We start from the raw sequence: 23,766 nt of genomic DNA on the forward strand, positions 1-23,766 counted from the left end.
GCCGAGCCAGGAGGTCATGCGAGGTACCAGGTACTGGACGCCAAGAAGGTACCCAGGGTTAGCAGGCCAGCCGCGGCGGGACCAAGTTCCCCTGACATTGACGGTACTTTGGACAGCCAATCAGCACCGCAATCGGAGTGGATTGGTGGGACCAGCAGATCTGCGTAGTGTGGTGTGTGCAATCCTGCAGCGTGTCTGCGTGTGTGCAGCGTGGTGCAGGTGCAGCTCGGGTGGCTGAATTCAATTCGAATTGGATCAATGGCCGGGGGAAAAGGTGCCCGCCCCCATCCCGCTCTCGGACACGCAAACGGTTGAGTGGACAGAAGGAGATGATATGCTATGCAAGTCGCACACGACCTCGTATTCCCGCCGTCGAGCGGCACCGAATTCTTCCTCCTCCCCTTCCTTCACCTGCGCACCTCACTTTCGTTTGCTGCTTTGCCATCTGCCCACCTTGCCAGCCGCGCGAGAGAAACAGATCTGATCATCTGGTATGTCGTCCGGAATTCCCGCTCCCGTGCTCGTCTAAAGTCTCGCTGCGGAGACTGTGTGAGGACGGACGAGCTGTCGTTCGGGCCCGTGCAGGCAACATGCCCGCTTCTCCCTCTCCTTCGCGGCTGACAAAGAAGAAGAAAAAAAGAGATGGAAGGGCGTTGCGCCGCCAGCGCCTAGACCCCACCCGCGCGAGCGGTGCCTGAGGCCTGAGCTGTATGTGGCTGGCCGGCGTGAGGTGGTACCTGACTGGGCGCTGCGATATGGTGTGTCTTTAAATGAAACGGTCGCCTCTCCTCTGGGTGGGCCCCCTTGGGGCCACAGTCCGCGGTTAGACCCCTTTCTGAGCGTTTCCGTGCCTGCATCTTTTTGCGCGCCATCCAATCATAAGGCCGTGGCTGCCGTTTGCTCAATCACATCGCCGTGCCTCCCCACTCCCACCTCCCACTAGCGTCCATCATCGATAGGACCCCAAGCCTTTCCGTCCTTTTCTGGGCCGGGGAAACCCAATCTGCAGCAGATGATGTTTTCGAGAGCACAGCCAACGCGGTAGCGCCCAGTATGATGTCACGTATGCGCGATGCCGGGTGCGCTACTTTCATTTCCATCGCTCGATTTTTTTGCTTTCTCTCCCCACAAGCCACCCGGGCCGCTACATACACTGACCTGCGCCGCACGTGCCTACGAGGTGGTAGGTAGGTGGTGCCCGCCTCCCGAATCAAGATCAACGGCGGAGCCTAATGTCACGTCTAGACGAGTTGCATTGTTGTATGTTGCAATGTTGTACCGGTCCTGGTGCCCGCCTCCCAACATTTCGTTTACTGGGAGAGAACAGAGAGGCTCTGCCGCACCAGCCCCCACCAGCACCAGGGTAGTGGATTCATTATCGCGATTTTCGATATATGCGGAATCACGGCGCTAGACGCTATGGGGGCCGGTGGCCGCGAGCGTAAAATAACAGGATGCGGCGTCTGCCACGGCTGTTGGAAAGGCACGGGCTTATCAACGCTGAATGTGCGACTCTACCTGTCTGTGAGTTTCTCCCACCCTTTCAGGGTGGCGGAATCTTAAAATATCGACGCTTCAAACGACGCCTTGGTAGGTTCATGGACTGACGGGCGATCAAAATGAGCCTGCCACCAACGATGACGGCGGTAGGGTGGCTAGCAAAGTTCGAGGGCCGCGGTGGCTCCCTATAGGTTCGCCAAGCGTACACAATGCCCAATCACCATACACCCTCTCATCTCATGCCCTTGACGATAAGGTTCACTCGGAAAGGATGACAGGCGAGTAGTAACAGGACAAAGTCGCCTGTACCCTGCAAGATGGCGGGCGGCAGGCAGCCGGCATCACGTAGTATCGTTTTCAGCCGCCGGCCATTGAGCTGTCGCTAGTGTATGGCCGTTCGAGGGGGGAAAGGGCAAAAAGCTGCCGCTGGGTCACGATCAGAGGGATCGTCTCGCGACAGCCACTAGCCAAACGTTGTCGGCGCTTCATCAACTCTGTTCCGCTTGGCCTAGTGCCTACCACTAGGCCGCGTGTCTAATTATTGGTTGTGGTTGAGGAGGGGGTATCACGTGTCTGGTTTGTCGGCGGCTACAGTTATGGCCGACGGCGGCTCGTGAACGAAACCCGCGAGTCTGGTTCCGTAAGCCGATAATACAGATAGCTTGACGTGCGCCGTATATAGTTATCGTGGCATGGTGTTGCCTGCATATAAGTGAAGGCCGCGCTCTCTTGGGATCGGTCCCATACGCTTCAGCTTCAGGCCCTTTGCGAGATGTTGAAGCCTGCCCCTAGCCGTTTATGACCGGGGAACCTTTCTCTACTAAGTACATGCCAAGGTGGTCGTGGCTCGGGCTTGATTAAAGATGCCATAGAGAGGACTGGCTGGGGAAATATGAATCCTCAAGTCATGCTATTCGAAACACATCCGCTTTTCGTCGACACAGCCTAGCCGATGTATGCTAAGCAGCCCTGGAGGTGTATCTCGGGTCCCGTCCCGTCATCGTGAAGCCGCTAGTCTAGGGAGGTTGAAAAAGGTAGAGAGAAATTCGCAAGTGCCTAAGTCGACAGCAAGGGTAGAAAAAGAAAGAGGAAGGACACCAACTCAGAAGACCCCGCGACCCCGTCAACCATATGAACTCCTTGAACGCCATACATCGATGTCTCATACACGTTATGAGAATGCAACCTATCCTTGCCATATCCTGATTTGTGATGGGGAGCGCATGTGTAGAGAGAAAAAAAGGACAAGCAAAACAAAGCCCCATAGAGAAACAGCGATGCCGTGTGGAGGCCTGATCATCGTCAGACCGGCTTTGCCTGTCCCTCTTTGTGCTCATCGCTGTCTTTATTTCTCACACCTCTTTCCTTGTCGGGCTATTTCTTGTTTTATTCCCCATCATATCCAGTTCGACGCCCCATAATTGGACCTTCCTTCTCGTTTTCTCTGTTGTTTGGGCTCCCTCTGATGTCATCCCGGACGGCGACTAGGGAGCCGGCATTCCGTTTATAAAGGCCTCGGGACCGAGATTCGGCTATCAACAGGTTAGCAATGGCTTCATAGTTGTGGTGTGAGGATAGAGGGAGGATAGGAAGGTGATTTTTATGGCAGGGAGTTTGAGGGGTCTTACCCTTGTTTCTTGGAATTTGACTAGGGCGGCTTCCAGGTTCCAGCCGACTTGGTCCAGACACATCTCGGAGTACTGAGCTGTCATGTTGGTGCGCTGCGATAGCTCTGCAACTAGCTGCTGCCGTTGTTGTTGCTGCTGGTCAACGGGAGCCGCCTCGACTGGCACGGGCGCTTGAGCAACGGGAATGGGGTTCCAGGCTCTGAGAGAGAGCATATCGCTGACGACGCGGACAGGGTTGCCACCTGGTGGTCCAGGACCCAGAACGAACGTCCTGGAGAAGCTCCGTTTGCCGACCTTGGAGCTGCCAGAGTCGCCCTCTTCGAACTCGCCATGGATGTTGATGAGGAGCCCGTCCACACCGTGGGGGCTTTGGCCGCTGGGATCCGCAAGCGCTGGCAACGGGTGGCAGTCGACCAGGTACTTGGTAAAATCGGCCCTCAGGTCAGGATGCCTCGTAGATGGTAGTACCTTCCACATCTCCTGGATGGTCTGGCGGCCCTTCATGAGACGTTGGACGCGTGGTCCTGGGTGCGTGATCCTCACAAGATTCCGGGAGTACTTGAGATATGGCTGCCATGGAAGAACGGGCTCGTCGACGTCGCGCGGCGCGTGGTTGACAACCGACACGGAGAAGTTGCTCCTGTCGTCGTAGAACATGTTGGCCAGGCCAGCCCTGTCGCTGTCGAACAGGGGTAGGAATTGCATAAGGAAATCCTCGCCGATTCTACCAGCGTCGCGGAAATCCGGGCCGTGCTGAGGAATCGGAACAGGCCGCGCGGCGGCCTTCGCGGCCTCGGCAGCCGCGATCTCTTCGGGTGTCCGCACCTGGATGTTGCTCAGGTTCTGTAGCTTGGGGAACCACTTGACCAGCTCCTCCTTGTGGGTGGGCTCGACAGACTCGATCGGGTTGCCGTTGAGGAGGAGTGTCTCCAGGTGTTGAAAGTGGTGGTTCCATCTTGCCATAGATTTGACTGTCTGGAGCATGTTACCGCTGCAGTCGAGATGCTTCAGATCGGGGAAAGTGATGGCGATATCAAAGACTTGGGCGACGTGGTCGATGGAGTTGTTGGCGACGGTTATGCTTTCGACCGCGGCGCGTCTCTTGTCGGCGGTTGGGAATATGTCCTCGCTGATTGCCATGAGCGCCTTGAACGTCTTCTCGGCCCGCTCTTTATCCTGGAACGCTCCCATCTCTGCGAGGACCGGATCCAGGCCGATAGCCGACAGATCCAGCAGCTTCCTGTCTGCAGTGTACCGCCGCTCGAGGAAGTCCCCTAGTCGTGATCGGAGGTCCTGGGTCTCCTGGCTGGTTTGGACCGGGCTGTGGGACTTTGAGTCTCCAGGCCAGCCGTCCTGGCTCTCGGTTATAGCGAGATTGGATCCGGCGAAAAGCCAACCATTCAGCTTCAAGACATCCTCAGCATCCTCCTTGCTAAGGAGGATGTAAAGGGTGAGGTCGGAGGCCAGGTGTGACTGGGGTGTTGGGTTAGCAACTTGTCGAGTTCTCCTCCGTCGGGAGGTCTTGGAGAACGCGGCCATCTGGTGTCGTCTGCCATCACGCCCTCGTGATCGGTATCCGACGACTACTAAGCCTCAGCGAGGATAGGTTGGATATCAGGGCGATGGAGCGAGCCCATATGCGTTGTTATTTTGGCGTGATGTACGTACCTTTTTGACGATTATTCGGCGGGAGTTGAAATTGGCTGCCTTGCGCTCCAGGAAGTCCAGCGCATTCTTGACACCCTTGTCTGCATTGGTGGACGCCTTGCTGCCCTTGATCCCGACAACCTTCAGGACAGACGTGGGCCCCGACCCCCTTCGCTGAGCTGACGATATGCGGGTTGATAGATCAGAGCCGGCATTCAGGTGGCGGAGGATCTTGTCCTGAGCGGCGATGACGGCCCTCGTTGCTGCTCCACCGCCGCCACCACGGGCGGCAGGGCGGCCCCTTGCCGGGCGATTGTGGGGATTGTTGGCGTTGCGCTTCCCAATGCCGTTGGCTCTGCCCGGCGCCGACGCGTCCATGACGAGGTCTCCGTCGCGGTCAACACGTCCAGCTCCGCCGCCGCGGCGTTTCTGGATGCCGCCTCGAGCTGCGCCCCGCGCACCGCGGGCCGGGCCTGTGGGTGGGACGGTAGCCATCTTGTCGATGTAGAAGACCGGCCCTATCTTCGCAGGCGGTGGCTCCTCAGGTTAGTTTGCTGGTCGGGTTTCAGGCTAGCCCTTGCTCCCGGTGGGGTAGGATTAGGCGTAGACAAGAATCGACCGTGGGTATGGCTTTAGACGGGAGGGGGTTATCGCTACGCTGCCAGTGATGGAGAGAGCGAGGGTTGTTGGAGGGAATGCGAGCAGATCGATGGCTTTGGGGAGGTGAGGTGTTCGGTTGAGGAGCGACGGATAGGTTTGGTTCGATGCGACGGGAGCGGGTGGGCGGCAAGGCGCAGCGCGGCCTTTTTGGATGGCAGTGATGTGCACACGCTTTCTTTGTGTTGGCCAGCCTCTAAGGGGTGGGATGTGTGACTGTGGTCGGTTGCAGAAACCGGTGGTATCGGTATTGTGGAAGGAACAAAGCAACCAACACCTCACAACCGCTTGCGGCGCAGAAGCTCTTTGGCGGATCGCAAAGAAGTCTAGAGCAGAGTCACGTCAAAAGAGCTGAGGAGAACCCGGAAGGCCGAAAGCTTGACCGATTATGTAAGACCAGGCGCCGGTTGCCGTCACCCCACATCCGCGGCTCGCTGGCGTTCTCGAGTCATAGGAAGGCTCAAGGCAGGCACGTAGGATGGGCTTATGCAGGTGGCCTCACGTGCTCAGGCGCGGTGACATGTCGTGGGCCCCACTTCTGTGCAGGTCCAGACCGCGACGTGCAACGCGTACAGCGAAAGCCAGCGAGGACGAGCTAGAAGGTGGACGACGCCCTGACGAAGAGCATACAAATCCCCGGTGCACTTGTCTTTTTACGGGGAAATCCGGCCTAGGATGAGCTGATTGCTGGTGGTGCATCGTCGCCATCGTCGCTCCGTGAGGATGGATTCGGACTGCGACGCATTTGACGACGATGTTTGCGACGAGGACCTGATGGCGCTGGATAACCTGGCGTGTAATGTGCCACCCGCGGCGGTTCAGCGGCCCAGGCCGACAATCAACTCCCGGCGGCAGCGCCTCCAGGCAGACCCCAAGTCCACGGCAACGGCAGCAGTGGCAGCAGCGGCGTCATCGTCTGCGCGCTCGGGAGGAGGCTTGGACGACCTGGACGGAATCCCGTCTGATGCTTTTGACAGTTCCCCAGAGCCAGCGGTGGCCCCACCGCCGGCAAACAAGCAGCCTCGGGTCTTCCACCAGACCACCCTCTCAGGCCGGCCCCTGGCGGACAGTGGCCCCTCGCAGGCGCAGCGACCCGGCGCCGGGCGGACCTACCGCGGCGACATGCCGGCCGAGCCGCCAACACACCATGAGCTAGACAACGAGGCCCTCAAGACGTGGGTCTACCCCATGAACCTGGGGGCCATCCGTGACTACCAGTTCAGCATCGTTAAGAACGGGCTGTTCAGCAACACCTTGGTGGCACTCCCCACAGGTCTCGGCAAGACCTTCATCGCCGCGACCGTCATGCTGAACTACTACCGCTGGACGCGCAACGCCAAGATTGTCTTCGTTGCTCCCACCAAGCCCCTGGCATCCCAACAGGTGGAAGCATGCCTGAGTATCGCTGGAATTCCGCGCTCGGCGGCCACTCTGCTTACGGGCGAGGTCAAGCCCGCACTGCGCGAGGAAGAGTGGGAGTGCAGGCGGCTCTTCTTTATGACGCCGCAGACGCTCATGAACGACCTCTCAAAGGGATATGCAGACCCCAAGAAGATTGTGCTCCTGGTCGTGGACGAGGCCCACCGCGCCACGGGCGACTACGCCTATGTTAAAGTTATTGACTTTATCCGCCGCTTCTCCAAGAGCTTCCGTGTGCTCGCACTCACCGCCACTCCCGGCTCGACCGTCGAGGGTGTGCAGGCCGTGATCGACAATCTCGGGGTGTCTCACGTCGAGATCAGGACCGAGGAGTCCATCGATATACGGAGCTACGTTCATTCGCGTGAGATTGACCGTGTCGTTCTGGAGCCGTCGGACGAGATGCTGCGGCTGATGGAGCTGTTCTCCCAGGCACTCAAGCCGCTCACGTCCAAGATCAGCCAGGCAAATATATACTACGGCCGCGACCCAACGTCCATCACTACATTCGGTCTTATGAAGGCACGCCAGGACTGGTTCAACGGCCCGGGCCGGCATGCGAACCAGGGCACCAAGATGATGTTGATGGCCATATTTACCATCCTCCAGGGCCTGGCACACGCCATAAAACTACTCAACTTCCACGGCATCAGGCCTTTCTACGAGAATCTAGCCGCTTTTAGGGCTGAGACTGAGGAGAAGGGGCAGAAGGGTTCCAAGTACAAACGCCAGATTCTTGCGGACGCTGGCTTTCAGGAGATGATGGAAATAGCATCGAATTGGTTGAAGCTGCCCGACTTTGTCGGCCATCCCAAGCTGACGCATCTCTGCGACACCCTGCTCAACCATTTCATGGACGCAGGTGAAGGCTCCAACACGCGCGTCATCGTCTTCAGCGAGTACCGAGACAGTGCTGAGGAGATTGTAAGGGTGCTCAACATGCACAAGCCCATGGTCAACGCCTCCCTCTTTGTCGGACAGGCCGACTCCAAGAAGAGCGAGGGCATGAAGCAGAAGCAGCAGATCGAGACGATTGAAAAGTTCAGGAGCGGAACCTTCAACGTCCTTGTCGCCACATCCATTGGCGAGGAAGGACTCGACATTGGCCAGGTCGACCTCATCATATGCTACGATGCCTCGTCGTCGCCCATTCGAATGCTCCAGCGCATGGGGCGGACAGGCCGCAAGAGGGCAGGCAAGATCACGCTGCTTCTCATGAAAGGCAAAGAGGAAGACAAGTACAACCAGGCGCAGGACAACTACGAGAAGATGCAGCACCTCATCTGCGAGGGCAGCAGGTTCAACTTCAGGTACGACCTGTCTTCCAGAATCGTCCCCAGGGACGTGAAGCCCGAGGTCGACAAACGGATCGTCGAGATTCCCGTGGAGAATACCCAGAACACGGCGCCGCCGGAACCAAAGAGCCGGGCCGCTCGTGCCAAGAAGCCCAGCAAGAAGAAATTCAATATGCCCGATGGAGTGGAGACGGGCTTCACATTGGCATCCATGCTCGGCAAGGCGACTGCGGCACCATCGAAGCAGCCTAAGCAGGCAAAGACGGTTCAGAAAGCGGTGGCCCAGAAACCCGCGCTGCCGAAAGAGGAGGACGACCTAACCCCGGTTCCGACGCTTGAGGGCGTTCTTTTGAACAGCACGCAGCTGGCTGAGCTCAACAGGCAGTACAGACACCTCCCGTTTTATCAGAATCACGCCGAGGAGATAAGTATGCCGAGCCTGGCAGCTTACCCGGCACTGCAGCGAACATTACGACCCAGTGTTCATATCAAGCATGGGTCGTATACTAGGCGCTGTGTGAGACTGTTCAAAAGGCTGTCCGAGTCCCGGGGGCAGCCAAACGAAGAGACGGCATCTGACCGCTATATTGACATTCCGGCGCCGCCCTTTGGCGACGAGCCTGGGACGTCCCTGGGCCACAAGCGCGCCTCGCCTCCAGAGCCCTACAACGCTCAACAGCAGGCGCCGAAACGACAGAAACCGACCCCGAAGCCGATCTCGAAGCCAAAGATCAATGCCGTATCGGAATACCTATCTGATGCCGACGACACGCCGCGTCCAGGAGAGTTTAGCGATGACGATATGGCATCATTCATCTCGTACGGCGAGGAGAACGGACAGGCGCAAGACGCACGCGCACCGAGCACAAGCATAGACGATGGCTTCGACCTCACAACAGAGCCCACCCGCAAATCTTCGTCCGGGTTATCGGCATCCGCAGCGCACAGGAGGGGTGCGAAGTTGTCTTCCGCGTCCTCGGTGGCGTCGGCACAGTCTGCTGTTGCGTCCAAGCCCTACTTTGTCCCAGCCGAACTGCCCGGCACCCAGCAGAGCGAAGACGACGACGTGCCGCCCCTCGAGGCGCTCATCGGCGGGAGTACGGGGCGGAAACCAGCCTCGAGAAAAGGCGACACCGCTCACAGAACCAACAGCAGCGGGCAGGACAGCAGCGACGGACAGGTGCGCCAGAACAAACGCAGAGGCCGTAGACCATTCCTGATGGAAAGCGATAGTGAATGAGCAAACCGGAGCGCAGCGAGCATTGCCGGACATGGTTGACATGGGACTACCGGTTTGCCCACGTGCGTATTTAGCGGGGTGGTAGGTATCTACGGAACTAAAAACAAATACAATCCACGGTTTATTGACCTTCAACCTTCTCACCCACCATTGAAGTCTGTATATACCAGATACCCAAGTAGTGAGTGATAAACGGTTCCGCCGGCCTATTGACCGACTAGCTTACCCTCGGGACACGGTTATCTACCCAAGGCAGGCAAATATTATCTAGCCGACGCTTCAGGTCAGCGAATGCGAGCTGGGCACATGCAGAGATTGGTGATGACGGCAAGGAGAGAATGAAAAAGACAAAAAAAGAAAAGGGCGGTGGTGCAATGTGCGCTGCAGAGTAGATTGATCTCTATCAGAAACCCGGGTTTAAAGCACTACGACCCCCGCTCCCTCCGCCCCGGCCGCCGGCGCCCCGCGAGCATATGGCGATGCAGCGCGTTTTCCTCGACGGAAAGGCCGGCCGACGGCCCAGCAGGCAGAGGTCGCCAAGGGGGGAGCGAGAGGCGAGGAGTTACCCCCGTCCCCCGCTGCCCCCGGAGGCAGTCTCAGACGGCTCTTCCTAAAGTTTGAAATTTGGGTTGGACCTTGTAACGAGGCCCGGTTCATCATGAGATCTGGGAGTTGGTGGTAGGGGGTGTGTGTGCGTGTTGTGGTGTGATGTACTGTGCGAGGGAGGGCCTTCTCGACGGAGTCCAAGGAAAGACCGAAGAGATGACGAGGGCCGATCGAGCTGCGGTCAAGAAAAATGGGAAACTCACCACGTGTATATTCGGCTATGGGCGTCCTCATTCCCAGGCCTTACCTCTGCCTCGATGCCGCCGCCGGACCGTAGATGGTCTTGACCGTTTTCGTCTATTGTTGGAGGAAGGAAGACAAAAGTGGTGAAAATTTGGGCAGTCGAGCGCCATGGAAAGGAGTTGGCTCAAGTGGAGCTCCAGCTCAGGCACGTGCTCGTGGTGGCTGGATGTCCCCACTGAGGCGGGGACCAAGAATGGGGTCGGAGCGATTGGCATTGCTTATCTTATGTCGAGATTGGATCATTGATGATGGTGCCATGGTCCCTAAAATTGCTAGTTATCTTTTTTTATTGTATCTATCTACTTGTTACCTAACTACGGGAACGGCTTTTGCTCTGATCTCTTGGTTTTCATTCATTTTTCTTCTTCTTTATATAAGTTTTTACTATTGCGCCTTTGACACTGAATTGCATGCTGAGCACATGAATCAACAACCCGTCCAGCTTCCCAGTCCCCCCACTGGCCCTGATTTTGCGAGAGGCCCGACCATGGCCTTTTTCTCTCACAACCTTCAGCATATTTTCCATTACCTGTCAGTTGCTCCAGAAGATGAAAGATAACAAACTGAACTCAATAAAAATCTCGCAAAATCAGCCAAACGACATGGACAAACCAAACAGAATACAGAGGAGATAATGTAGAGTGGAAAGTCTTGTGATAGAACTTGGCTCTCATTCTTCCGACTGCCCTTTTTTTTCTTGATTTGTTATCTTTCTGCTTTGCCTCTTCTGCAGAGACGCACTTGAAATCTGTCAACGTATAAGTTGGGATTGGTGGAAGTTGGTGATCATATAAGAAAAAAAAAAAAAGTCCACTCAGCTCCAAGTATCACCACCTTCAGGATCTCTGCGTCATAACTCATTGCCGAACGCTACAAAAGTGAACATTGAAGAGGAAAAAAAAAACACCGCAAAGTGAAAGGTGACACACCACTAGCACCGCCAAGGTAGCAAACACAGCCCCAGTACGCGATTTCATCCACGAATAGCCAACGACGCTCTGGGGAATGTGATACATGTCACCGACTTAGATGCAACCCCGTCACCACCAAAGGACTGCCATGTCCATTAGTTGTGTGGGTAAGATTGGTACTGGACGTTGTTACGCCAATCTTGAAGGAGATCCTGCGAGGTTGGTTGCGAATACCCGGCTGCGACACTGGGAATCTCACCAAAAAGAGGCTCGAACATAGGCTCCTTGGCGAACTGGGTGGGTGGAAACAAGCAGAAGTCAGGGCCCACGTGACCATGGGCCGAGTAGTCATCAAAGCCTTCGTCAACCTCAGCAAGTGAGCTCGGGGTGAACAGCATGGCGTTGCCCTGGCCAATGGGCGAGATGTGCGGTGCAGGTTGCGTCTTGTTGAGCTCGACCGCAGAGAATGCAGCGAACTGCTGGGCCATCTCCTTGCTGAACGGGTTTGACACGGCAATCTGGTGGACGTTGGCGTTGTAGATGTCGTCATAGTGAGTGAAATCGCCACTGAAGTCCTGGTACGAAGAGTGGTCCATTCCAGAATCGGTCGACGGCGTGGCGTTGTCGACGGGGGAGAACTCGAGAGGGTCGAGCTCCTGGGGACGCTGGTCGACGGCACCAAACTGGTCCTGCTCCATGTACCCCGGAAACTCAATTCCCTCATAGAGGCGCGCTTGAGGCGGAGTCGCCACCCCAAAGCTTTCAGGCGTAGGCATGTTGTGGACAGGGGGCGTCGCGTGAGTGACGCTTCCAGGGTGGCTCGCGTTCTTCTTGCCGTTCGTCTTGGTTCGAACGTAGGTCCACCCATGAGCCTTCTCCATGTGCTGCTTGCAGTTGCTCTCGCGCTTAGACTTGTAAGGGCAAGGCTTGTACAGACACTCATACATGGGAGGGGCCGAAGAGTGCTTGTCGCCAAAGTGTCGCTGCATCTCCTTCTCGGTGGGCCACCCGTACTCGTGGTACTTGCACGTGGGGATAGAGCACTTCCAAGGACGCGAGTGCGTCTTTTCATGCTTGGTCAGGTCGCAGGGCCGCTTGAACTCCTTGTTGCAGCCGGGCTCGCGGCACTTCTTGGGAGCATACTCCTCAGGAGGAGCATTCTTCTTGCGACGGGCCATAGACCGCATGATCTCGTCATCATCAGCAAGCTCCTGGCTGGCGGAGCGCTTAAACCTGATAGGGCTGTTGGCATCCTCCTCCAGCTCGACGGGCTCGCCGGTGGCGATGGAAATAGCTTTGCCATTCCTCACCCGCACGAGCTCGGCGGGGCGCCCGTTGACGGCAATGCCGCCATACAGCCTAACTTCATCCTTTCTGAACAGATGGTCAGCACGCTCGTGAAAATTGCAAGCAGTGGAATGCGGGGTGACTGCGTACATGTCGACGTCCATTGCGTCGGTGCTGCCCGGCTTCTTCTGGTCGGCGATTTGCTGAGCGTAGTGGCGAATCTGATCCACGAGGTCGATAAAGTAGCCGCTGTTGTAGGGCGCGTCCTTGAGGCGGCGCTGCTCAGGCTCGCTGAGAAGGGCGACGGTTGCTTGGATGCAGCGAACAGTTGAAAGGCAAAAGTCCAGGTAAAGTTTGGCAGCTTTGGTGACGCTCTTTAATAGAAGCGATGTTAGCATACGTCTTTGTTCCAGAGCAATCTCGGAGCAACTTACTTGGGCAGTCAACAGTAGCGTCTTCTCAACGTCTCGCAGGCAAACAATCTGTTTGGACGAGATCTTTCTTGGGCATTCAAGAATGACGGGGTGGAAGTCCTTAAACGAGGGCTCGGCAAGCAGAGGCTTGAGAGTGTGCTCGTAGATGCGGCTAGTCGCGCGAGCGCTCAGGCCGGGGAGGCTCTTGGAAGTGGTGGTGGACGCTGCGGACCTGGTGACGGCCGACGCCTTGACGCTGACCTTTTCGGGAACAGTGTCGGTTGCGGCGGCACGCTTCTCCTTGGTCGAGGCAATTGAGGTACCGAGGCCGCTGTCAGACTCGTGGTGGCGGTTTGAACGACGGTTGGGGCGAGGCCGCAGGACGCGGCGCTCGACCTCCATCTCTTTTCCAATGAGAGTTGGCGACAGTAGACCCCTCGGGATGGGGTAGCTGTTGTCGCGCAGAGTCTTCCTGGCCGAGTTGGTGTCCACGACCCCAGAGAGAGCTTTGTCGATGTCGCCGAGCGTCAGGGCAACACGACGACGATGAGCATCGACGACATCGTCCAGGTTTGTCTGTGATCTACGCGGCAGAGAGGGAGGGACGAAGACGGCGGACTCGGGGGTGTCGGGACTCGTGGGAGAGTGGAAGGTGGCACCTTTCCTCAGGATCATGTTGGTCTTAAGAGTGAGAGCAGAGTCCGGACGAGTCATCGGGGTCCTTCGAGGGTTAGACATGTTGGCGGTTGGAGTGCGGGGTGGGCACCAAGCAAGCCAGTCGATGTCGAGGAAAGGACTGGACGTCGTGGCAAACGGCAGGTTAGCTTCGGTCTGCATAGGACTCTTGTCCTCATAAGGCTGAGGCCCGGAGCTATGAGTCACCGACTGTGTTCGGCAGCCCCCCTGGTGCATGCAGCAAACACCAGTTCGATGCGACAAGACCGACGTGACGGCTCGATCCCTGCCGGGAGTGGCCGTCGATGGTTCTTGTATCGCGGCGAGGGCTCAAGGGGAAATGGCTCCGGTTCTTGTGAGCGGGAAGACCAAAGGAGAAGCAGTGCTGGTCTCTTACAATTGTTGGCTGTGGTCGTTGGGCACGCAGCGACGGCCTGTTCGGGGCCAAGCTCTGACTTGAGGCTTGGCGGAGGGAGGTCTGTTCCCAGGCCAGGCTCGGAGGAAGTTGATGACAAAACTGCAGAAGCACGCAAGGACCAGAAGCCGAGACGGCCGTGGATACCGTCTGCGCAATTGTGGATGACTGACGGGAACACGTGTGGGCGTTGGGCTTGGGAGAAAGACGAGATGGGGGAAAAGGCGACGAAATTGGGAGCCGTTGCGGCTTGGGCTGGCGCTCAGAGAGTTATACAAAGAGCGGGCCAGAAAGGCGGGGGACACGAGCGACGACGATACGACGGACGGGTGGGAAACACGCTAGACAGCAATTGCTCGCGGCGGGTTCTGAGGGTGGCCTCAGGAGCAGGAAAAAAAAAAAAAAGGGGGATAGGGGATGACGAAGATGAGTGAGATGGACGAGCGCGGATGGAAGACGGTGGACGGGTCGAGGTCGATTAGAAAGGCCGTTGGTGAGCGCGCCTGTCAAGATGGCTGCCTAAAATCTGGCCCGAAGCGGGCTAGCGCGAGTGCTTCGCCCCCCGGCCACCAAATCCTACTCGGCGGGCCCCCATGCAAGTTAGTACGGCCAAATGTCACCATGGCCGCAATTTGAGGCTCAACAAGCGCGAATAATACATGCCAGAGAAGCGCTTTCTGGGGCGATGCATGCAGTCCGACACGCCTGAGCCATGCTATCCATGTTATCCATGTTGTGTTGAGTTATCCTGGAACCAAAGGGCTCCTGTCGTGGCTGGGATAATCGTCCCAGAGAACAGACCTGTCGCCAACAACCCAACCGGCGACCACACCCTGGGCACCACCTGGATGGCCTCGACCCAGATGTCGAATGTTTGAGCGTTTCGAGATTTCCAAGTCCTGTCGACTCAATTTAATCGGCCCAAACAACAACATGTGCTGCGAGTCGGGTGTCCATCTTCGACGGCAAACAGATCAACCCGCGACGGGAATTGGACGAGAGCTGGCGGGAAACACGGACAAAGTCACTGCCCGCTTACCAGGCCCCATCTTTTGCTGACGGCCCACCAGCCCAAGCCCGCACTCGCTGCCCGCCTCCCACACCCCTGCATCACACGGAACCAACCAACCACGTCTCGGCACGAGGAGGCCAGAAAGAAGTGGGGTGAGTAAAGTCGGGAGCAAGAGCTGCAGGTAGGTATTCACACTCACGCTCGGCGCAGGTCATGTCTCAGTGTGATGTGAAGGCCAGAGCCGCACGCACCCTTGGAGTCCGGCTACCGTACCCGATCTCCCTGCCACTCGCGAATGCATAAATATGTTGGCGGCAGCTGCGTTGGCAGGTAAACGGGCGATTCAACACGGACCACAGAGCGTTTCGATGCCAGTATATAACGCGATTTCCATCATGGCCGTTTCCTCGGCTGGGCTTCGACACCAAGTCCGAGCTGTGCTCGCCGCTGTTGCTATTATTGTTTGGAGCGAGACAAATTAAACATTTCAAGTCGCCTGCTCAGCCTTCAGCAATCACGCCGGGTGAGTGGCTAGGGGGCCCTTTCTCATGGCCTTGTGGAGACGGTCTTGGTCCCACAAGGGGTTGCGCTCCCCGCCAATCAAAATGGACTAGCGCACTCTGCACAGCCCTCAATGGTCTGGGGAGATTGACTGTCTGTGGGCCTTTCCAGCAGCGCTTGGTAGAGTGTGAGCGGCGCGGTCCATGGAACAGACCTCTATTCCTTCCCGCCTTTGCCATCCTCGCGAGCCGTATTATCGGAGCGACAAAGGAATCGGACTAGGAAGAGCTAGGAAGAGGTGGCGCCTCATCTTCGCCACCACGCTGAGAAGCACAACTCCAGAATAGGCGAGTTTCAATTACTGTGAATCCCACAGCATAGCGCAGCCCAGCACGGCGCAACGCGCAGCAGGATGATCGACAAGATCAAGCCCACATGGTCCTGTGGGCTGGCTTGTCTTTGCCCAGCCCTGGGAAAATGTCATAGGGCTGGATGAGTAGACGGAGGAGGGAGGCGGAGGCGACTGCAACATTGCGGCCAAGGGATCTATCTGATTCGACCAAATCCGACGCGTGCTTCTCAATTGGCCCGACATCCATTTGCTGTAGAAGGCTGTGGAGTCCTGACGCAGGCCTCAACTGCAAACGATGGAAAGTCCTGGATGACAATCTCTGGCTGGACAATCACCATCATGCATCAGCCAGTCGCCCAAACCAGCCCAACCTTTGGAGCATGCCGGCCCATTCGCGAGACCCCCCCTCCCCTCCCTCTTGCCCTCCCTCCTGCAGATAGCAACTTGAAGCAGCCGACACGTAATTCACAGTCACGGACAAGTGTCCTATCATTGCTTCCGTAATCCACTGCATCACCCCCAACCCCCCGGCCAATAGGAGCCAGAAGAATCAGGGAGCCTGTCGAGAACCACCTATTCTGTCGCAGAGGAGAAAAAAAACTGCAGCCTGAAACCAGAGGCGTAGCGGCCTCCCTTCCTTACTATTCTGCCGATATGCGGTTTTGTATTGCTTTCCACCTAGGCCACCTCGCGCGACCTGCATAACATTAGAACTAGGAGGCGACATGATGAACTATTCCCTGGATGCCATCGTCACCCACCTCCACCCATTTGTTCGTGCTTGTTGCGTGGGGAAATTCGGGCATCGGGAGGTGGGCACCCTTTTTTGGTGGTGGTGTTGATGCATGTCTTAGACATGGCGGGGCGACCAAAACACGTCGACCTAAATGAGACCGCACCCATGAGCCTCCTAGGAAATATCACGTGTCTACATATCACTGTTGGTAGATTTTTGTCTATCTGCAACATGATATACTCGCAAAACTATTCCAAATCACCGTATTACAATTTGTTTGGATATCTCCCGAACATACATGGAGTGTGACAGTCTAGCTGGCCTGCTGCCATGACTGCCACCCGCCTCCGCTTCGCGCCTGTCTCTTAGGCTTCTGGTCCGGACTTGCAGCCTGGCACCTGTGGTTAGGACCGGCGGGGCCTTGCCGATTCTCGAGACTGCACACCTTGCGCTTGGAGCTGAAGAGTCCCCGGATACTTTCCAGGCGGTGTTCCTCGGTCTTCCACTCGCTGCAGCGGGTGATCTCACCACAGTTGCACATGGGGCAAACGAGTCGTCTCTGGCACATGATGGCGGTAGCTGGTTGGTATTCTGATTGATGTTTCGTTTGCGATTTCGCCGCTCTTCTTTTGTGTCGATATTGTTCGCTCATCGTTGTGTTACCCCTGTCTGCATTCTGGGTGTGCATCTTATATACAAGTAGTTCTCTCCCACTGCACATAACCATTTGCTCACAAAGATTCTCCATTCGTGAAGAGCATGATCTAGAACATCCTTACTACCTTTCATCAAGTGAAAGGGCCATTAATGGGAGCTGTTTCATTCTTTGTCCTTTGGTGCATATGACAATGGCGAGCGGGCCTTGTGCCTAACAAAGGCGTGCGAGATATAAGAAACAAAGTAGAAATTATCCACAAAAAGGCTCGCACGTCAAGGTATTCTCGCAGCTTCCAAACCCGCCGTATTTGGCCGTGCGCAGTTTAATAGGCTATATCGCAGCCATCCGCAGGAGCCAACGATATGGCATGCACCAGGCCGCACACATAGCTAGCACCCGCCCAACATCGACTACAAGCACCGCGGAGAGCGCCGAGCAAAACGACATCGGTTATGCCATATCAAAGAAATATTCAATCTTGGCAGCAGTGGTTGAAATCGGTATCTACTATAGCCGTTGGTGAGGAGCCGGCGCCTACGCAACACTTGCAGACGCCCGCGGCCCTGGGAAGACAGGAGACGCTCAACTGGATGCAGAGCCGAACCCGGGAGGAGCGGGAGTTTGCCTCGAGGCAGTTGGTGGCTCGGATCGCCGAGGCCGAAGTCCGGATACAGATAGAACGTCGGAGCGAGGCGGAATCCAGAATACACACAAGACGCCAGTGCAAGCTGACGCAGCGTCTTGAGATTCAGGTCTCTTCGGGACCGGACGGCTTCCCCCCGGTCTTACCAGAGTTCACGCCAGAGGGTGGGTTCGAAAGCCTGAGCTCCATGATCTTCAGCGACCCGATGTTTCAGGGCGCGCCGTCGAATAGCATGATGTGTGAGACCTCACCCGAGCTATCGCTAGCCTCCCCCCCGGCCGCTGACATGGAAGCCTCGTGCTCACAGAGTCTCGAGTCCCGCGAGGGAGTTCCAGACAAGCCATTGCCAGCTCCCCCGGCGGCTTCGTGTCCCCAGGGGCCCCGAAGCCGCGGCATAGCCCCCATGCTGGTCGCGATCCGTTCCCGACGGAACCGGCCTGCGGGTGCAAAACCCCCTCCTCCACGGACCTGCCGCTGCGGCGCCGAAACGAACAGGAAGCTGGCCTCCGAGCTGGCCTCGTACCTGTCCATCCCGAGCTGCACGGGGGCGGAGGACGTGCTGCTGCACGTCCTGGAGCACCCGCGGACCCAGTACAGCCTGGCGCGCCTGCAGCCGCAGGCCGCCACCAGGTTCAACTCCATAAGCTGGGCCAAGGCCCTCGGCGTCCCCGCCCGCGGCTGCCCGGAGCGGTGCCGCGGCGTGGCGCCCCGGCTGTTGCCGGGCTGGGTGCGGGCTATCTACCAGTTCCCCCATGACCACATGATGGAGGCCCGGCAGATCATCCAGCAGTGTATGAGCCTCTTCCCCACGGAGACGGACGAAAGAAGGAGTGCGAGGGTGGCGTGCAGGGTCAAGGCCTGGGAGCAGCCGTGTAGCCGCAATCATCTGGCCGGTGTGGCTGGCGTTTTTGATGCGGGAATGGCTCTTCGGATCCGCCGAGACCCAAGTCGATCCCACCGAAAGGCTGTCGCCCACGTCAAAAATTGGACGCCGCCCGGTAGGTCACCTCTCTGCACCAGTTGGGGGTACTCCTAGGGACCTATAGAGGTTGTTTTTGGTAAGCTCCAAATATCCCAGTCGTACTCGTCCGAATTTAGTTCGAAAACAAACCAATCTAATAACTACTTCAATAAAAAAAAACACATGGAACCTACTAGGCTAGGTATCTAGACATCTATAAGATTTTCCATTACGACTCTCAAGTGGGAATTTCTCGGCGGCATCGAGGCTCTTGCCGCTCGACGACGTAATGTCATCGACTTTTGTTTGGTATTCCCCGATATTTCTAGATTCCCGGAGCACAAGACAAACGAAAATACAAACAACGCAAGGTACCAAGGGCATGGATGTGCGGTTGACAGGTATACATCATATTCGACATGTGAAACACAACTCCTCTGCCGCATTATGCCTCCTCGACCCCACGGCTCATGTGCGCCTCTATTTCGCAAAGTGAAGATCGTAGCCGAGCCACTTGCGCCGCTGCACCTCCTCGACGCTAAGTCCGGGGTAGCCGTACGTTAGAGGGAGGAAGAAGTACCAGCTCGCCGCCACGATGGCCAGTATGCTCAGCGACACAACCCAGCTCGCCAGCATGCTCTGGTCGGCGAACCGCTCCCGGGCTGTGATGTGACGCTTCGAGGTCGTCGCCACCGCCACCTTCTTGCCAGATTTGCCCGCCTGCTGGTCCGCAACCACCTCGGGCGCGTCCGAGTTGCAGATGAACTCCACCAAAGCACCCGCCACCAGAGTAGAGGCCAGATGTGAGGGGAGATAGTGATGCAGGAAGAGCTGTCTGCCCATGACGTAAAATGGGATGTAGTGCGTCGCCCACGACAGGAAGAAGAATCCTGTCGAGTTGTAGAGACGCGACCGAGAGCCTGCAGTGCCATGGAAAAAAGTGCACGTGTTAAAAATGTTTCCTTTGCAATACCTATCGAGGGGGTGTTGTAACTTACGATGATCCAGGGCGTCCACGCCACGCCGCAGCGAAAACTGATCAGCGGCCACGATGCCGACATAGACGGCAAGCAGACTGCTGGCAATCCACCAGCCGATGGGATTTCCGAGGAAGTAGATCTGCCGGCGCGTGTCGTTCTGGGTCCAGAAGCTGACACCGCGCAACAGGAAGGGCCACTGGTAAGGCAGCGAGGCGTACGGGTGGCTGCTGGTGAGTTGACTGTTGTGCCAGAACATGGACCTCTGCAGCTCAAACCACTTGCGGATGAAGGGCAAAGTCTTGACCTTTCGTTCGGTCTTTTCGCGGCGCGGGCTATCGACGTCGAGCGACGGGATGTCCTCAACCAACCACACGTTGGAGCTGGGCGCGATCTGCTTGTTGCCGTTGATCTCCTGCTGCTTGTGGCCCCATTCGGGCAAGGGGGTCGTGTGGGTCCACATGGCGACCTTGCTCGGGTTGTGGATGAATTTGAAGTGCGTCGCCACGCTCTTCAGCTCCTGGCCGGCCTTCCCGCCCTCGAAGCGGACCTCAAACAGGGTATCCTGCGCACGGGTGCCGAGGGCATCCTCGAGAGACACGGTGGTAAACTCCTGGTTGGTTGGGTAGTAAGGAGACGCGACGTCGTGCGACAGGAGGACCGTGTCAGTGCCGATATGGCGAAGACGGACGAGGTCCTGGTGGCGGATCACGCGGCCCTCCTGCTTGTCGTCACTTGCGGGGAGAACCTGCCAGTAGTTGTTCGTGTCGTTGAAGGGGTAGCCAGTCACCTGCTGGCCCTGACTGGACACGCGGCCGTCGTCGTAGCGCAGCGGATACTTATCGGGATGGCTGTGGAGGTAGGTCTTGGTCTCCTTGTGTCTCACCGTGATGGTGTCGTAGTAGTTGACGGTGAGGGCGTTGGCTAGCATAACGTTATCACTCAGTGTCTCCTGGAACTCAGGGGTCATAAAGTCGTCGCCAGGACCGGACCGGGTGAGGACAGCAAAGTGCACCTGGAACCAGAACAGGTAGAAGAGGAAGGGCATGAGGATAAGACCAAAGGCGCGGGCAGCAAAGTGTTTGGCAAAGAGGGGCAGGCTCAGGGCGCCTCCTGGACGCTTGACGTCAAGGAGATCCCATAGGTCGATGATGACAGCCGAGCCGATGGAGATGAAGGCGAAGGTGCCGACATATTTGGTGGACATGTCGCAAGAGAGCGCGAAGCCAGTCAGGACCAGCCACTTCCACCACTTGCGCGAGAAGGGCTCATGGCGCAGCTTGTAGAACTTGACGTAGCAGAGCAGACTGCAAGCAAAGGCGAAGATGAGGGTCGCGTCGAGCAGAATCAGGCGGGTCTGACCAATGTGGGCGTTGTCGAGTAGGATCAAGCCGGCGGCCAGGATACAAGCGGGCAGGCTGTAGCCCGACTCCCACATGATGAGGTAGACGACCGAGACGGTAAGGGCGCCCAGGAGGGCCGGGAGCGAGCGGAAGGCAACATAGGGGACCTTGTTGACAATGTACGAATCGCCGATGTTGTCGAAATGGAAATGGCCATCGTAGCCAACCAGCCATCCGACGAAGGCGAAAAGGAGCTTGCCAAAGGGCGGGTGGACGTCGAAGAAGTAGGTCTTTTGGAGGTAGTAGGAGGCGAACTATATTCGGGGCAATGTCGGGTCGTGTCAGTCATGTCTTTGGTCGTATGTCTGCGCCAACACGCAACAGAATACAGTGAGGTCCCGGCTGGTCTCCTACCTTGCCGAAGTGAACCTCGTCGAAGACGACCTCATTGGGGTGGCTTATTCCCCAGAACCTGGTCACGAATGCGAGGGCAGTGACGATGACGAAGGTGGCCTGGTAGTCTCTCTCAGGGCCGAGGGCGGCGGCGGGAGCGTGGACCTTGGCCAGCTCGTCGAGGTCGACGGCGCCGTCCTTGGGCTTTCGGGTCGACCCAGGGACATTGCGCTGGCGCAAGCTCCCCTGGGGGGTCGCTGTCGTGGCCATGATGGAACAGGCCACTGGGGCCGGGCTCACTGCAGTTGGACAGAGCAGCAGGGACAGGAGAGAGGCTAGGGTCAGAATTGGACGGGCACTGGTGAAGGAGTGTCACACAGTCCCAGGGAGCAAGAAAGACGAGCGAGAAAAAGGGAATACAATGCTTTTGGATGAAGGCACGGATGTCCCATCCGCTGGATTGAGGTCAAGGAAAGAAAGAAGGGGAGGAGGTTGAGGAGGAGGCCCAGTCCTTGAGCAGATCGGTGCCAATCGCGTTACTTCAGCCCTGGCTGATTGCCAGTTGCCACTTGGCAGTTCTTGTCAACTCCTTTTTTTCTTCGAGGTCCTGTCAATGGTGGAGCTGGAATTGGGGTTTGTATCCAGGTACCTGGCTCTGGAGCGGGGCTTTGCTTCCGTCTGAAGTATATTGTACATGTCAGCCCGTTGACTAGGGGGCCCAAGCTCCTCCATCCAATCCAGGATGGCACAAGGGATGGGACAAAGGTCCAATTGCAAGGACCCCGCCGCCCTCCCTTCCCGGAAGCCACCCGACGGTAGTGGGACTTGGGTGCCCCGGGGGGGAACCCCTCGGCCCCTCCCTCCGCTGTTCGGAGGGACGACGGTCGAAGGTTGCGAGTTTTCCGTCGGCTGGCCGGCCGGGCTGCGCCTTTGAATGCCGGTTTCGTGTCGATCGGCAGGACGGCATTTCCATTAGCTGACAGTCTAGAACTGACGTACTGTGCCTTTGCTGCAGCCGGCCCGCATTATTATATAAGACGCTCCATCCCCAACAACGAACACGCGAAAACAACCGCAACTGATAATCAACTCATGTCGGCATTGAGACTACGTCCGCTCGTCCTGAAAGTCTCCCGAGCTGCATTCGCATCATCTCGCCCTGTTCTCTACCCTCGTAACCTCCCGGCTCTGTACAAAATGGCCAGCAACATGATTGCCGTCAACAGCAAGGATGCTGCCCCTCGTTAGTTGCCCCCTGTCGAGAGCTATTTTTGAAGCTCCGTCTTCTGTCAAAAGAAGATAGCGTATGCTAATGGTGTTGTAACAACCAGCTGCTGGCCCCTACGTAAGTATCTACAGCCAATGTTGTTGCATCGAATCCTTGGCCAAACACAATCGGCTGACCTCGCCTGTAGTCCCACGCTATCAAGACGCCCAGCGCCATCTACTGCTCGGGCTCGATCCCCGTCGACTCCCAGGGTAACTTGGTCGAGGGCACGATCCAGCAGAAGACTGAGGCCTGCATCAAGAACCTCGTCGCCGTTCTGGCTGAGGCCGGCTCGTCGCTCGAGAAGGTGGTCAAGGTCAACATCTTTCTCGCCGACATGGGAGATTTTGCCGTGAGTCACGCCTCTATGGCAGCCCCGTCTGGTATGCTGCCAGAAAACTGACATGATTGCATGTGACCATAAGAGTATGAACGAGGAGTACGCAAAGCACTTCGTGCACAAGCCGGCTCGTAGCTGCGTTGCCGTCAAGACCTTGCCCAAGAATGTCGAGGTTGAGATTGAGTGTATCGCTCTGCCATGAAGAAGCTTTGGAGCAGCGAGGAAGACTGGCTAGAATATAACCCTTAGGTTAGACACTGGCACTTAGTGGTGATGATGGTGATGATGGTGATGAGAATGGTGGGGAAACCTCAAGCTGCAAACCGAGCGGCAAGGCAGAACAGGCCGAGAGTGGAGACAATCAAAGCAAATTCATCACCAAACCAGACACGTTGAGCGTTGAGCATCCATACGTGCTCTATTGCAAGTGAAAAAAATCATGATTGGATTTTAGGTATTTTCTGACAAGTTAGTTGTTTGCTGTCCGACATTGCTTGGTCGCGCTGATGCCTCAAACCCAGCCACGCATTTCAAAGTAGAGCGAACCTGCCCAAGTATGACAACCATTTGCCACAGTCTTCAGCAGCGACAAATGATTGATCTAGCATGACGAAAGCTTGCAGAATCTCGAAATCAGCCATCAGAAA

General features: G+C 57.0%; 7 protein-coding genes across 8 annotated transcripts; 3 read left to right on the forward strand and 4 right to left on the reverse strand.

The window, feature by feature from the left end:
* Positions 1-2,160: 2,160 nt before the first annotated feature.
* Positions 2,161-5,786, reverse strand: GGTG_10243. 2 transcript variants are annotated; one of them, XM_009228113.1, is made up of 3 exons: positions 4,797-5,786; positions 3,129-4,601; positions 2,161-3,032 (listed from the first exon to the last, which is right to left on the reverse strand). In XM_009228113.1, exons 1-3 carry the CDS (start codon positions 5,268-5,270, stop codon positions 2,985-2,987), a joined length of 1,995 nt encoding a protein of 664 aa, XP_009226377.1. In that variant the 5' UTR covers positions 5,271-5,786; the 3' UTR covers positions 2,161-2,984. The 2 variants fall into 2 exon arrangements, with proteins under 2 accessions (XP_009226377.1, XP_009226378.1); XM_009228114.1 differs by having other exon boundaries at positions 3,129-4,711.
* Positions 5,787-6,006: 220 nt separating this feature from the next.
* Positions 6,007-9,536, forward strand: GGTG_10244 (ATP-dependent DNA helicase MPH1). Its single transcript, XM_009228115.1, has one exon. The coding sequence runs from the start codon at positions 6,156-6,158 to the stop codon at positions 9,384-9,386; it is 3,231 nt and encodes a 1,076-aa protein (XP_009226379.1). The 5' UTR covers positions 6,007-6,155; the 3' UTR covers positions 9,387-9,536.
* Positions 9,537-10,504: 968 nt separating this feature from the next.
* On the reverse strand, positions 10,505-14,341 carry GGTG_10245 (zinc finger transcription factor ace1). Its single transcript, XM_009228116.1, has 4 exons — positions 13,919-14,341; positions 12,868-13,642; positions 12,584-12,807; positions 10,505-12,520 (listed from the first exon to the last, which is right to left on the reverse strand). The coding sequence occupies exons 2-4, from the start codon at positions 13,582-13,584 to the stop codon at positions 11,302-11,304; spliced, it is 2,160 nt and encodes a 719-aa protein (XP_009226380.1). The 5' UTR covers positions 13,585-13,642; positions 13,919-14,341; the 3' UTR covers positions 10,505-11,301.
* Positions 14,342-16,850: 2,509 nt separating this feature from the next.
* GGTG_10246 (hypothetical protein) lies at positions 16,851-17,078 on the reverse strand (the record flags this gene model as incomplete). The annotated part of the gene is made up of 1 exon (XM_009228117.1): positions 16,851-17,078. One exon carries the CDS (start codon positions 17,076-17,078, stop codon positions 16,851-16,853), a length of 228 nt encoding a protein of 75 aa, XP_009226381.1.
* A 1,163-nt stretch (positions 17,079-18,241) lies between these two features.
* GGTG_10247 (hypothetical protein) lies at positions 18,242-18,874 on the forward strand (the record flags this gene model as incomplete). Its single annotated transcript, XM_009228118.1, has 1 exon — positions 18,242-18,874. The coding sequence occupies one exon, from the start codon at positions 18,242-18,244 to the stop codon at positions 18,872-18,874; it is 633 nt and encodes a 210-aa protein (XP_009226382.1).
* A 96-nt stretch (positions 18,875-18,970) lies between these two features.
* GGTG_10248 (dolichyl-phosphate-mannose-protein mannosyltransferase 4) lies at positions 18,971-22,096 on the reverse strand. Its single transcript, XM_009228119.1, has 3 exons — positions 21,534-22,096; positions 19,798-21,433; positions 18,971-19,719 (listed from the first exon to the last, which is right to left on the reverse strand). The coding sequence occupies exons 1-3, from the start codon at positions 21,780-21,782 to the stop codon at positions 19,280-19,282; spliced, it is 2,325 nt and encodes a 774-aa protein (XP_009226383.1). The 5' UTR covers positions 21,783-22,096; the 3' UTR covers positions 18,971-19,279.
* Positions 22,097-22,322: 226 nt separating this feature from the next.
* On the forward strand, positions 22,323-23,599 carry GGTG_10249 (endoribonuclease L-PSP). The gene is made up of 4 exons (XM_009228120.1): positions 22,323-22,755; positions 22,844-22,857; positions 22,928-23,131; positions 23,205-23,599. Exons 1-4 carry the CDS (start codon positions 22,605-22,607, stop codon positions 23,319-23,321), a joined length of 486 nt encoding a protein of 161 aa, XP_009226384.1. The 5' UTR covers positions 22,323-22,604; the 3' UTR covers positions 23,322-23,599.
* Positions 23,600-23,766: the final 167 nt, after the last annotated feature.

The sequence above is a fragment of the Gaeumannomyces tritici genome (genome assembly GCF_000145635.1).
Source record: "Gaeumannomyces tritici R3-111a-1 unplaced genomic scaffold supercont2.5, whole genome shotgun sequence".
NCBI lineage: Eukaryota > Fungi > Ascomycota > Sordariomycetes > Magnaporthales > Magnaporthaceae > Gaeumannomyces > Gaeumannomyces tritici.